The sequence below is a fragment of the Sylvia atricapilla genome, chromosome Z (assembly GCF_009819655.1).
Source record: "Sylvia atricapilla isolate bSylAtr1 chromosome Z, bSylAtr1.pri, whole genome shotgun sequence".
In the NCBI taxonomy this organism is placed as follows: domain Eukaryota; kingdom Metazoa; phylum Chordata; class Aves; order Passeriformes; family Sylviidae; genus Sylvia; species Sylvia atricapilla.
In genome coordinates, this window is record NC_089174.1 from 50,113,942 (window position 1) to 50,127,029 (window position 13,088).

Genomic DNA, 13,088 nt, shown 5'->3' on the forward strand with positions numbered 1-13,088 from the left:
TTACCAAATTGAAAGCAGTGTTCCTGTCAGCCATCAGTGGTGTCAGCTCTAAATCTCCAGTTCTAATCAGTGTGGTGTTTGTGAAGAGTACTGGTTCTGCACACTCCAACCTTGCATGGGATTTGTTTATAAGATTAATAAGGCAGGGTCAGAGGCAAGATACACATCTGCACATTGTTCATTGCCTTTAGACAAAGCCTGAAATAGACCTACCTTTAGAAGTTATTAAGTATTACTTCTTCTCTGACCTTTTGGCTGGGACAGGCAAACAGTGCCCTGTTTAGCATAATATCTGTGGCTGCCTAATCAGGATTAATGTTTTCTGTAGTTGAAAACCTGTTCTTTGGAATTCTTCCACTTGTGCTTACAAAATTGTGTCTTGCATTTTGATCTAATCAAAAGTGTGTAATTTGGAAGTCTGATGGTACATATTGCTGCAAAAAAATCTCGTGGATGTGATAGCTGAACCAACAATATAATGAATGAAATCTTTCCCCACTATTTTATCTGGATGATATCATCCTAAATGTTTCCGGAATAGAGATGCCTTTTCATGAGAAAACCATTTTTTGTTGTTATCTCAGAGCCTTTTTTGGAAGGGTCTGAAAATAAGTCCCTTCTGATTCCCAGTCTTTAAAAGTTATGACCCTCACAGAGAAATCAGTCCTAGCTTGTGCTTTGCTTCAGAGATACAAACACAAACCAGAAAAGCTGACGAGTGATTTGTTCTGAGAGAAGGAATAAATCCCCGGCACTAAAATTTTGAAGAAGTCAGGACAAAATAAGTTGGCTTATTTTAAATTAATTTCCTAGGCTTATGAGAGGCCTTTACAACAAAATAACATAATATCTAGCAGTAGTTCCTGACATAAGCCTCAGCATTAAACTTCTGAATGTTTATTTTGCATGTTCTGTGATATATATTTTACCCTTTGTCCCCAATTCCTCATATTACTGGAATTTGTGAGTCAGATTTTGCAGGTGAGACAGCATGTTTGTGATGCTCAGAATTTTCTGACTTTTCTAGGTGCAGAAATTAAAAGTGCAACTACTTTTAGCAACAGGTTCTTTGTAGGACCAGCACCCTTTTTAAATTTTGGAACTGCCTACTTCTCTATGACACTAACACAATCCAAAACAAAAGCTCTTGTTAAAATTATAATACTACCTGTGGTTCAAGGTCTCACTGGCAGCCTCAACCAGGAATATGAAGAGCCTCATTGACTGTAAGCAGCAGTCTGTAAAGATCTTTAACGTTCAGATTTGTGGTGCTCTGCTGAGTATACACAGTATGAACAGTTAAGCAGAGATGCATTTCTCCCAAACGCTCCCCCACACGCAGTTGGTCTGGGACATCTCTTATCAGTGATAACTTTGTGTTAGTGTTGCTCAACTCTAGCAGTCCTGGAGGGAAAAAAAAAAAAAAAAAAAAAAGTATTCAGATGATAATTGACTAGTGACAGCTGGGAGTAGATGCGCCAGGTCATGAATTTTGTTTGTCCTTTTGGAATGAATTATTCAGTTCAGCTTTTCTTCTTTTTCCCTGCTTATTTAAAGTAATAAATGTTTAAAGCAAACACAAAAGAAACAAATATTTGGCAGATGTACTAGTCAATAGCGATTTGAATGCTTGATCTGAAAATACATGAAAATCAGTTACGTATTTAGTAAAATATTTTTGAGTCTCTATTTTTATTATTAACAGAAGACCAGAGCAGTACTAAAAAAAATCAAATAACATCTTTGTTATATTTATGATAGAAACTGCTCACAGAGAAAGAAAACTAGTTTTTTTCATTTTTGAAATCAAACTAAGATCTGTTAGCAAATGACATTCTGAAAATAGCATACAACATGGCAGCATATAAAAGCCTTCAGCAACTTTGCAAAGTCTCAATAAGCTTGTTAAACAGTTATATAGCATAAGAGCTTAGAAAATGTCCATGTACGTAACAGGTCCTGTTTTTTAATGTCCTGTTTAGAAAACCTTCAAAATTATAGAAGATGAAGGATAAGCATGTTAGTTGTTTCCTGCAAACTAGGTGCATTCTGTTCTTTCTAGCTCAGAGCTCAGAACTGCAAGCCGCACAATTTCAAATCATCAGATCCAACAGTGCTAACACAACTGTGTGAGTCAAAATTCTGTGTAATGGCTCCTGTAAATGTAAAGCCAGTGCTAATTTTGGGTTCTTCAGGCTTTTGTTCTGGTTGCTTAAAACTGTGTCTAAGTTGGTGTTTGAATACATCCAGGGATGGAGAACCCACAAACTTTCTGGGAAACATGTTTCAATAGTTCATCACACTTACAGCAGAAATGTTGCTTCCTCTCTTTAAGGGGAATGTTGGTATTTAAATATGGGCTTCTTACTTCATGCTACCAATTAGAAGATTCTGTACACATCTTCCTTACTGCCCCCGTCATTAAGTATTTATATCTATGCTTGGATAAGAGGATCTTAAACCTTCTTTTTCCCCATCTGAATATTACTAGATCTGTCAGTCTTCGCTCAGAAATCATATCAGTACATTTCTTCGCCATGACCATGCCTGGTTTTTTAACCTGTGTTCTTTCATCCATATTGTGGGGTTGTCTGACACAGTTGTGAGATTTACTTAGGTCATGACTGCCAGTTACTGAAAGAACTATTTAAATATTTTTAATATCCAAATTATTTCTATAGATACATCTTTTCTCTGAATTAAGTTTCAATATAAGTTTATTTCTTCTAGATAGGTAACAGCTTGGTGTCTAGAGCCAGTGTAGCAGTACAGAAAAGAGAGGGAATGGTTGGAAGCCAAAACCTCTAACTCTAGAATGTCTTTTAGTTAATTTTGTGAAGCCTGAAGAGGGGATAAGATTAATTTGATTTGAGCAATGAAAATAGCAATGCATAGTGACTGAAAGAAAACATGGTGAAATCAGACCTTTGCTGTTGTAGAGAGGGAGTGCAGGAGGTGTAGCCAGGACTTTTATGTGTAGGAATAACACTTGTATTATTTTTACATTATTATTTATACCAAAAATCAGTAAAATAAAACTCCTTAGCACCAATGTAACATTAAGAAGCAGGCATTCTTTATTCAGGTTGGATGCTTGAGGGAATGTCTCCTCCAAAATATTTTGCATGCTGAATGCATGCTCATGTTTATATGTTGTATTTTATGTACATATTCATAAGTTTTCCCAGAAAAAACATATATATGATAATCATTTTCCCCAAGTCATAAACTTACATTCCGTTCCCTCTGTGCATGCTTCCTGTCCTGGGAGTCTGGTGATCCAGGTGATCAGCAACCTCAAGGTCATACCTGACTGCCTGGTGAACTGGTAAAAGTTTGCACAATTGGGCTGGTTGCTTTCCAGATCTTCTTCTACAGAATTAACATTGTGTGGTTCCATAGGCCAGCTGGTTTTGAAGAATAAGTATTGTGTTAACCTGTCAGGTGCAAACAATTCTTCACCTGGCAACATTTTACTGAGGAAGGGGAACTGTATTTGTCACTGCCTACCTTTGCGTTGCTCTTGTGAGATGACCAGGTTCCTCAGGAGTGCTCTGGATTCAGTGATAAGATGTCTCAGCTTCACCAAAAGCTATGTTTGATCAAGGTGCTGGTTATTTTTTTCTTTATAGAATATTTATTTATGTAAAATCTCCTGTCAAATTTGGACATTTTTACCTGCAGGAAAGGTGAAAGCAAAGATACCTTGGAACAGAAGCTGAGCTTTGCAAAGAGATTTAGCATTGCCACTTTCCTTTGTGAATGAAATGCTGATCTGCTTTTGAAGCCATCTATGATAAATTATGGTATACTGGTTTAATATTTAATATTCTTATGAATGTATGGACCAAACCTATGTCATGTTTTTTTTTCTAATAAACTCGCATTTATTCATTTTAATATAAGCTTAATAATGAATATGTTACATTGTAGGTAGTTAATTCTATAACATAATGGAAATTATTTCTTTTATATTGAATAAGAGATCATCTCGGAAAAATAATAATTTCATTCTGCTCACGCCTCATCCCCTGGTGTGTATGTTTTATGTCATTCCTAAAGTGAGAAGAAATCCAGTGTAAGGGGTCTTCTGGAGCAGCACAGCTCAATGACTCTCTAGTGAAAAGCTTTCTGTTTTGTTTCTGAGATGCAAAGATGGTGGTTCTTACTGATCTATATGAAGTAACATTTGCTTTGTAGCCTTAGGTAGTGTTTTTCCTACAAGGTGAGTGTTGGATGATGTTATTTTGCAGGCTTGGCTCCAACTAAAGCATTCTAAGGCAAGCTTCTCCTGGGCCTATATGATGTTATTGGTGGCTTGGTCTGTAAAGTGAGAGAGGGTAACCCATTTCTACTTGTTTCCCTCTAGATATATTAATATTCAATTCTGTATGGTCAGAATCTTCTTTAAAATCAAAAGAGAGAGTAAGGACAGGAATCAGGCCTAAGATCGTATGTTTATGGATTGCATGTAGAAAATGTAGTTGAGACAGTAACAAAGAACCTTTGACAACATCATTGCTGTGGCTGTCAAATGACTGAAGAAGTCTTTGCCCTGATACTTCTCATCTCCTGTGTTGAAACTCCATGTTAATGCTAAAAAGGCAGAAGTTAGAATTTAGCTGTTTTTGTGACTGGACTGGTAGGATTTAGTTTTCCATTATGGTAGTGAATTTCTAGAGGAGGATTTTGTATGATAACTCTTTTGTTGCACAAGACTTCATTTTTTAATTCTAAGGACTTTTTTTGGCACAAAAAATTGATTAGAATGCCAGATATTTGTACACACCAAACAGTCACTGAACACAATACAGATGGTAATAGCTTTTTGCTAATGTGAAAAGAATGTTTTATTTAAGATCTGGAAGGATTGCTGAAACTGACTGATCCTCTGAAAAAAGTGTAGACAAGAAAATAGTTATTGAAATGGTAAAAGACTAGGTATTTCTAGTGGCCCCATGAATTTCTATTCAATCATCAAGGGCACTTGCATTGTTTTATTTGTACTTACCTCTATTAATTTATTGTAGTGACAAAATGGACTAAATTCTCTACTTGATGGGCCATTCAGCCCTGTATTTTGAGTTATAGCTGATGCTCAGTTTCATTTGGTGGTAAAATCAGAAGCAGATGTGGATATTCATGTCAAAGAAACAGGTTCTCAGGATGCTTTAAACTTACTAGTACTATTTAGAGGGCTTTTAAACTGCATTTATTGAAGGACATGACACTCTATGAAGGGATTGCAAAGCCTTGTCATGAAGAAAAAGTAATCTTAATGTAGATCCAGTCCATGAAGTTGGCAGGGGCTGATGAACCATCTCTGTGTGTACTTACAAGTTTAGGGGTTAAAGAAGTTTAAGGGTCGAACAAATATTAAAATACATTAACTTTCTGTTGGGAAAAAACAACTTTCTGGAGAGGGAAGGAGAGAGAGGTTTCTCAGAAGAGAGGGAAGTAAGAGTTAGAGAAAACAAAAATTATGTGAAATGCTGCACAAGTATTGTGGAGAAGAGGAATGGAGACTGATACTTTCATTATGAGCAGCTCTGATGATGGCTGATGGGCTGTCCTCTTGTCTTCACAAAAAGAAACAAAACGCTAAGTGGACTGATAAATATACACAAATTATTTCAAAACAGACTTTTATCTCCTCCCCGCCACCTCCTCCCTGACCTCCCAAACCCTCCCCATGCTGAATGTTTCTTTCCTTCCCTTGTTGTTTTCCTCTGTGTTTATACAGCAGGAATTCTGTGTCTAGAGTTACAGCTGCAAGACATGAGGGCCAAGGGCCAAGCTGGTCTGTTGCTTTGTTTTGTTTTGATTTCCAGGGGCAGGCAATATGTAGCAATCTTGTCTGTTTGTCTCTTTCTCTACTCATATTTCCTGGTGCCTGAATATTCTAGTCTTCTGGGTAGCAGGAAGGCAGCTTCATGCTCTCTTACCTGTTGACTCAATTCGTGTCTGTGACAGACATGCTGCTTTGAGGAGGTTGCCCTCTGAGATGCAGAGGACAGAAAAGATGAGGCTCTTGCCTCATCTGATGGTCATGTAGCCATGGCATATTTTCCCCTCAAAAATAGTAATTTTCTCTTCAAATATGGTCTTTTACTGATGCTCGCTTACTCAAACCCACACCTTTAAAAGGTCTTGCTAAGCTATTTTTCATGGGACCAAGAACATGGAAAGTCATGGAGGGTTTGCGTTTCAGGAGTTTCAGAGGGCATTTGTAGTCTAATCTTGTAAAACAAAAATCCCTACTTATTTACTAGTCAGAATTAAATAGTCCTGAGATATCTGTAGTCCTGTCTAGACTACTGGGGCTCAAGCTCACTTGTTCACTGGGCATGCAGACATGTTTCTGTGTTTAGGGATAACATGGACGTTTGATTGCTGATGATTATGAGCATTAACTGCTGAAGTGCCAGCACAATGTGGAATCTTGTCCACTACCTTCATCTGCAAAGTGTGTGAACTTTTCTGTTATGCACCGAGGAAACAGTGCTGAAGGATACTACAGAAAATTGCCATCCTTCCACAATTAAGCTTTTTTCCCTCTTCTATACATGTTACGACACAATCAGAGTTGAAATCATATTCTGCTAGAGCAATCTCTGTATAGCTGGGATCTTCAGAGAATTCCACTGACAATTTCCATTATGTCTCTTAACTCTGTGTAAGTAGTGGTTTCTTCCTCAGTTATGCACATTCCACAGCTTGCATTTATTTTGGGCATATTTTTCCATCTTTATTATGTGATTTACAGATCAAAAGTTCTTTTTTCAAAACTCAGAGATGATACAAAACTAAGTGCATATGGATGGAACATATATTTTCCTTGTCTTTTTGAAAAAAGCAGGCCACTTTTACTAAAATAGCTTTAGACAAACATCCTGAATATCAGCCTGAATACTTAAGAAGTTGGGTGGAAGTTTAAGTTGCTTATATTCTGTTTTAAAATAGCACAGTTAATGCTAAATATGTTAATTATACATGTTAATTATAAATAAGAATACCATCTCTGCCTGCAGTCATTTGTTTTAGAGCATCAGTTTCAGAATGCACTTTGCAATTAGGCATTTTGTACATTTTTTCGTACTGTTTGTCCTCATGCTGCTCTTTGTCTTGTATTTTTCTTCCTGATTCTTTTCATTCTAGTTTCCCATTTTATTCTGTTTTTCCACTTAATTCTGGTTTTCCACTTATAACTTAAGCAATGTGAGGAACAATTAGTTTGATTTGTGAAGGGTATTTTTGTCTGCAAGAGGATTTGGTTTCCCTCTCTTTGGGTTTTGCAAACAAGTAGTAATGAAATCAATCCCAACAGCAGAACATTGCTTGGCAATGTTCTCAGTGCCTCAGTGTCTCAGTGCCAATGGTATGTGCTTTGATTTATGGTGTGCATGCTTGTTTTTGCATAGTATCTACCTGAAATCAGTGAAGTGATGAGTCAAAATCCAATTGTCCTAAAATATGGGCTGGTTTACTGAGATGGAGTATAAAAACTCTGCAGATTATTTAGGCTGGCCTAGCTGTATTCCAGCTGGTAGAGGGGTCCGCCGCTTGGGACCCAGAGAGCCACAGCCACCCCAAAGGATGTCTCACTAGAAACAGCTCCTTGGGGGGGTCAGGGCGCTCCTCAGCTGGCAGAGGGGCTTCTCAGCATCGGGCAGAGCAGTGATTTTTCAGCTCAGTGATTTCAGCTTTCAGTGATTTCAGCTCAGTGCTCTTAGCTCCTGCCCTTGTGAGTTTGCCCCTCTTTTAGCCGGCCGTGGTGAGAGGTTTCCTGTGGAATTTCTGCAGGTGGTGACTTTATTGCAAAGGTACCAGCGAAAGGGATCCAGGGACGAGGAACCTCTGCCAACCAGAGGAAACCCAGGGGTTTTTAGGGGACACCAGGGTGGGAGGAAAAGAGTACAAAACCAATCAATTGTAACAGATCTACATAAAATCCCGAGGGGTCTTGTGGGTCTCCGGACAGGTCGCCGTGACTAGAAAGTTTGTCTTTTGCCTTAGGGGCTCTGGGTGAAGTTGCGAAATTTTTTCTTAACTCCTCAGCTTGGCTCTCTCCAGGGCAAAGCAGCTGGGGCTCCGCCCACCCCCACATAGCTGGTAAGCTTTTGGATGAGCTGAAAGCCAGATAATTTTACTTCATAAGGCTTACATAAAGATTTCATAATGAAACAGCTCAGCTTGGTTGATCTCTGGTTTTGGAATTGGTGCTTGTTAAGAGTTTCTTAATCACATTTACCTACTTACCATACAATGACATGTCTTTTGGAGTACTATTCAAAGGTCTATTAAATTTGGTCTTTTGCATTAACTGCATAATGCAAATGGTCTGCTATTGAAATAAATGTGGTTGAAATAATTTGCCTGCTACCAGATTAAAGGTCTTTATCTAACTCTTTCTACATAAGTTCCCAGAGGATGGAGAAAATATATTTTCACAATCCCCTGCTTTAGGGTTGTGGACAGCACCTGACCACAGTTAAGAATTTGGTTGTCATCCCTTGTTTACTCAAGGTCTGACAGACAGTGGCTAAGCATTGGTATGGTAATTCCATAGGGTGGCTTCTAGCCCATGGCACATTGGCATCACCTTTTTGCTGTTGCTCGCCCTGTCGCCTAAAAACTGAAAGTACTTGGAGAGTAATCAGCACAAGTGTGTTGTCAGACCAGAAGGCTGAAATGGGCAAGAGTCTGTGGGGCATGTTCTCCCTCAGGCAGTACTGAGCAGTGTCACAAATGCCTTGTGTGAAGTATTGGGAAGAGCAAGCAGCAGGGTAGAAGGGACTATAGGCATTTTTGAGACTATGATGGGCAGGATAAAGTGATCTTAGCAAACTGTGGTAAGGGAGGAAGGCATCGTCCAACAGGGACAAATGGGGAATTTTATGCTGGGTTTAAAATAATCGACAGTCTAAATACTTATTAGGAGAAGGCTTAAAATAAATCAGCAGTAGGGTTTATAGTTAATGGATCAAAACACAATATTGCATTAAAATATTTGGGGTCTTGCACTACATTTGCAATGTTTGTTGTACTTAATGAAACTTCAGTCTGAACAAAGCCACTTAAGCGCTGGTCAGAACCTTTGCTGAATCTGATGCATGGGCAACTTAATCAATCAGCATGAAAATGTCTTATTTCTTATAGTGTCATGATTTCATATATGATTACATATAGTGGTTGTGTAAGCTGTGACCACCTAAAGTGTGACTCAGTGGTTGGACTCATTCAACTACAGGCTGTACATGCAGATGTTTGACCTTTGTTATAGTGGGTGACCTTGCAAGAGCCTTATTAGCTGTATAATTCAAATAAAAAGAGTCATATAATGGAGGAAGTAGTGTACCAATCAGCCACTGTTAACCATTTGCTGAGGTGTGCCACTTCATTTTCTCTTCCAGCAAATATTACGGCATGCCCGTGGAAACGCTACCAAGGTGATATTTCTCATTACTGATGGCTATTCCAATGGAGGAGACCCAAGACCCATTGCAGCATCCCTGCGTGAACTTGGAGTGGAGATCTTCACCTTTGGGATATGGCAGGGGAACATCCGAGAACTGAATGATATGGCATCCCACCCAAAAGAAGATCACTGTTATCTTCTTCACAGTTTTGCTGAGTTTGAAGCTCTGGCACGAAGAGCTCTTCATGAAGGTAATAATTTCCTAACCTCAGAAATCTACAGGGAGCAGAGAGGTCTGATGAGAAAGATCTCCAGTACTGTCTTAAATTTACACTTCATGTAGTGTTGATTCCCTTTTTATTTTTCTCATACAATCTAGCAGAGGTGTTTGTTCCTCAGTTAAAAGGATAAACTTTATTTGGCTTAACTCATCACCAACAAGATGTGAGCAAAATTCTCCTCACTGATGTGTATAGATAAACACATCCCTTCAGCTCTTCATTTTGTCTGTGAAGAGCAGACTGCTCTTGCCCCAATGTATCTTGTGCTTGAACAGATGAACCCTGTAGTCAGGTACTAGAGGCACCTAGTGTACATTTTAAGGACTAGACTTAGTACCTTTAGGGTTTCTCACACAACAGCAACAGCCTGTTCAGAACCAGTCTAGATCCCTCTGTGTAAGAGTCAATACCACAGTTTGTGACCTGACAGTAAAACTGGCAAGAGAAAGATGTGGAGAGTTTGGACTGTGATTCCTCTTCTAATCTGCTGTATCCTAAAATAAAAGTTCTTTTCAAAAAATAGGACAGGTTTAGACAGGCAAGCGAGAACACATGATTAAACATTTGTTCGACAATGCTGCTTGATGGAGGCTTAGAACTAGCCATCTGAATTTATTTGCTATAATTTTTTAAAACATGCTACTTTAAAATAACAGTGTAAGATCGTGATTTTAAGGTTTTCTGGTGCTTTGTTGCCAGCTTGTTTGTTCCAGGTAAAGTTGATCAGTCTATGTGAATGTGCCAAAGATTTTTTTTTAATAATATGACTAAATGGTTTTACATGCCATAACCAAATGTTCTTCTGATGCCAAATATGGCATCCACCAAAGCTGGGAAAAGCTGTCTGAACAGCTCACTGTTGGGAGTTTAACATTGGATTCTGGCAGTGTTAAACTCAAATGAAGAGAAAGTCTGAGTGCATTTCAGTGGCTCCTTTTCCGGAATAAGGACACCAATCTTCTGCATGTTGATCATAGCAATGCTCTGCTTCATAGTGTTATCTCTGCTACTTAGAACTGGAGCCTAGGGTTTTTAACAAATGTCTCACTAATGGTATAATGTGAGACTGTGGGATTACATTTGTTCAAATTCTTTGTTAATAAATTGGTACTATTTCAGACCTGCCCTCTGGCAGCTATATCCAAGAAGATATATCCCATTGTTCGTATCTTTGCGAGGCGAACGAAAACTGCTGCGACATCATGGCAAGCTGTAAATGTGGCACTCACACTGGCCAGTTTGAGTGTATCTGTGAAAAAGGATACTATGGGAAAGGACTACAACATGAGTGTACAGGTGAGTCTCATGTCTCAGTATTTCGGTTTCTCTGTGTCCCCTGACTGCATGGCTAATCAATCTAAGAGCTAAAAGATCGGTTTGGGATTATGGCTATGAACCTGGGTCAGAATGCATCCAAGGCTGCTGGAAAACTCTCTGGTTGGAGACATATTATAGCTCTAGCAGTCAAATGCACCTCATCCCTTATGTTCAGCAATAACTCAAGGAGATGCACAGGAAAAAGCTAAGAATAGGGCCAATGTTTGGACAAAGTAAAGCTTTCCTAAAACACTGCACACTAGAAGCTTGTGACTGTGAGTTGACCAAGTCTGAGGTAGTATCTTTTGCTTTCAAGTGCTCATAGCACGTTTTTCCCTCATGAGTGTTGCTGATAACTTTTTGAACTGTCATAAACACTCCTGTTCAGAGAGGGGCTTTATATATCTGGATCTTTACAGGATAAATGCTGGGTGAAACTTAGAGTCACATGTGAATGTGTTCTAATTCTCCTGTGATGACTTCTAGTTACTATCGAGGAAGAAAACAGTTGAGTCATTGAACAGGAATGAGTCATCATGACATTTTGCTAATACTGGTTTTGTTACTACATTTTGGACAAGCCGTTTTACTCATATGCATTCAAAGTATGGTTAAAATAACAACAGTTTACACTTCAGAAGTTGATCGGTAAAGTTGTATTACACTCCCTGCCAGTTCTCACATTATAATTCACCTTGTACCTCTGGAACACCTTTCCTTTTTGCAGTATGTAGCAGGAATTAATTGAGTTTTGAGTGCAGCATGAGTAGAGGAATGCAGCCAGGAATCAGTATCAGCACTGTCTCATTGGATCAGAATCATATTTTATGTAAGTGGTTGCAGCTCCGTTTGTTCAGCTCAATTAACTCTAATCAGATACACTATTCCATTTTGCTTATTTTCAATTCTTATACTAATTTATTTAAGACAAAACCACATTTCCATCGTATTTTTCTTTTGTCATAAAGTAATTTTCCTTCACCTTGAGTGCCATAGTAAGATTTTGAACAAAATACATACAGGACTTTTGCCTTTATCAGTAGTTTGTGTCATTAAATATTGCTTTGAGATATTCCTAAAGAGAGCAAGACGATCATTTTAGAGTAGCCCTTTCTTCATGAAAGGGTCTTTTGACAGGGTAATTGTACCTTTCAAGTGCCACCAAAAATGGTAAAGGTCAGATTTTTTTAAATGGGAACTTTGCAGCTGCAGACAAAAGTTTCATTTCTGCTTCCTTGGCAGGTGCTTCTGAAATAAGTTTGTAGAAGGGTCTGGTATTAGATACATTGCAAGTAAGCTGATGATTGCAGCCATCTGCTGTGTATGTGATAGTAATTGAAGTTGCATACCTGTATTTTAGGGAGAATTTGACCTGAGTGACTCAAACGTCTTCTTTATGTATGCTGAGTTCAACACTTCTATTTTTCAAGACAGACAGAAAAAAAAAAAAGACAACATGTGTTCTTTAAAGGAAAACCAGCCTATTTTGCAAACTTTTATTCTGAAAAGGATCCCAACCTTTTTTTAACATTTCACATCTGAGCATACAAAACTGTGGATTTGTAAAGTGTAAGGAATCTTAAGAATGCGTCTTAACTTTTCCTCACTCTATAATGTGCAGGAGGATTTGTGGCAAGTTTACAGTGACAGGACTTCAATTTTATTGGACTACTTTTACCATTTTTTTTGTAAAACTTGAAGATATTCCACTAGCCTATGTTTCCCTAATACAGTAAGGCTTTTTAAAAAGAATTTTAATTAAGAGGGAAATTGCTTTTCTGTGTAGCATCTGGGTTTTTTTGCTGTTGTGTTTCTTTTCTGTGATTATTTCCTGTATGCTCTGATTTTCATTATGCCACCTTAACTGTTGTTTATGGTTTTAAAATTATGCATCAGAATAACATGTAAAAATCCTTACAGTTTTTGAATTCCTTAATTAGCAGAAAACACTCTAGAAATCTTCTGTAAAATAAAATAGGAGCCATGTGCTCTGTGCTGAAAAGCAGAAATTCAGTGTTCCACTCCCCTTCTTTGTAGTATTGTTGATGATGTGCCACTAAAGGAAGAACAGA

At 38.2% G+C, this 13,088-nt stretch overlaps 1 protein-coding gene across 1 annotated transcript in view; it reads left to right on the forward strand.

Moving 5' to 3' along the window:
• SVEP1 (sushi, von Willebrand factor type A, EGF and pentraxin domain containing 1) overlaps positions 1–13,088 on the forward strand; it is a 119,083-nt gene that overhangs the window by 5,404 nt on the left and 100,591 nt on the right. The window contains exons 2-3 of the mRNA XM_066339716.1: positions 9,414–9,669; positions 10,819–10,995. Coding sequence (XP_066195813.1) covers positions 9,414–9,669; positions 10,819–10,995 — 433 coding nt within the window. The remainder of the gene's footprint in view (positions 1–9,413; positions 9,670–10,818; positions 10,996–13,088) is intronic.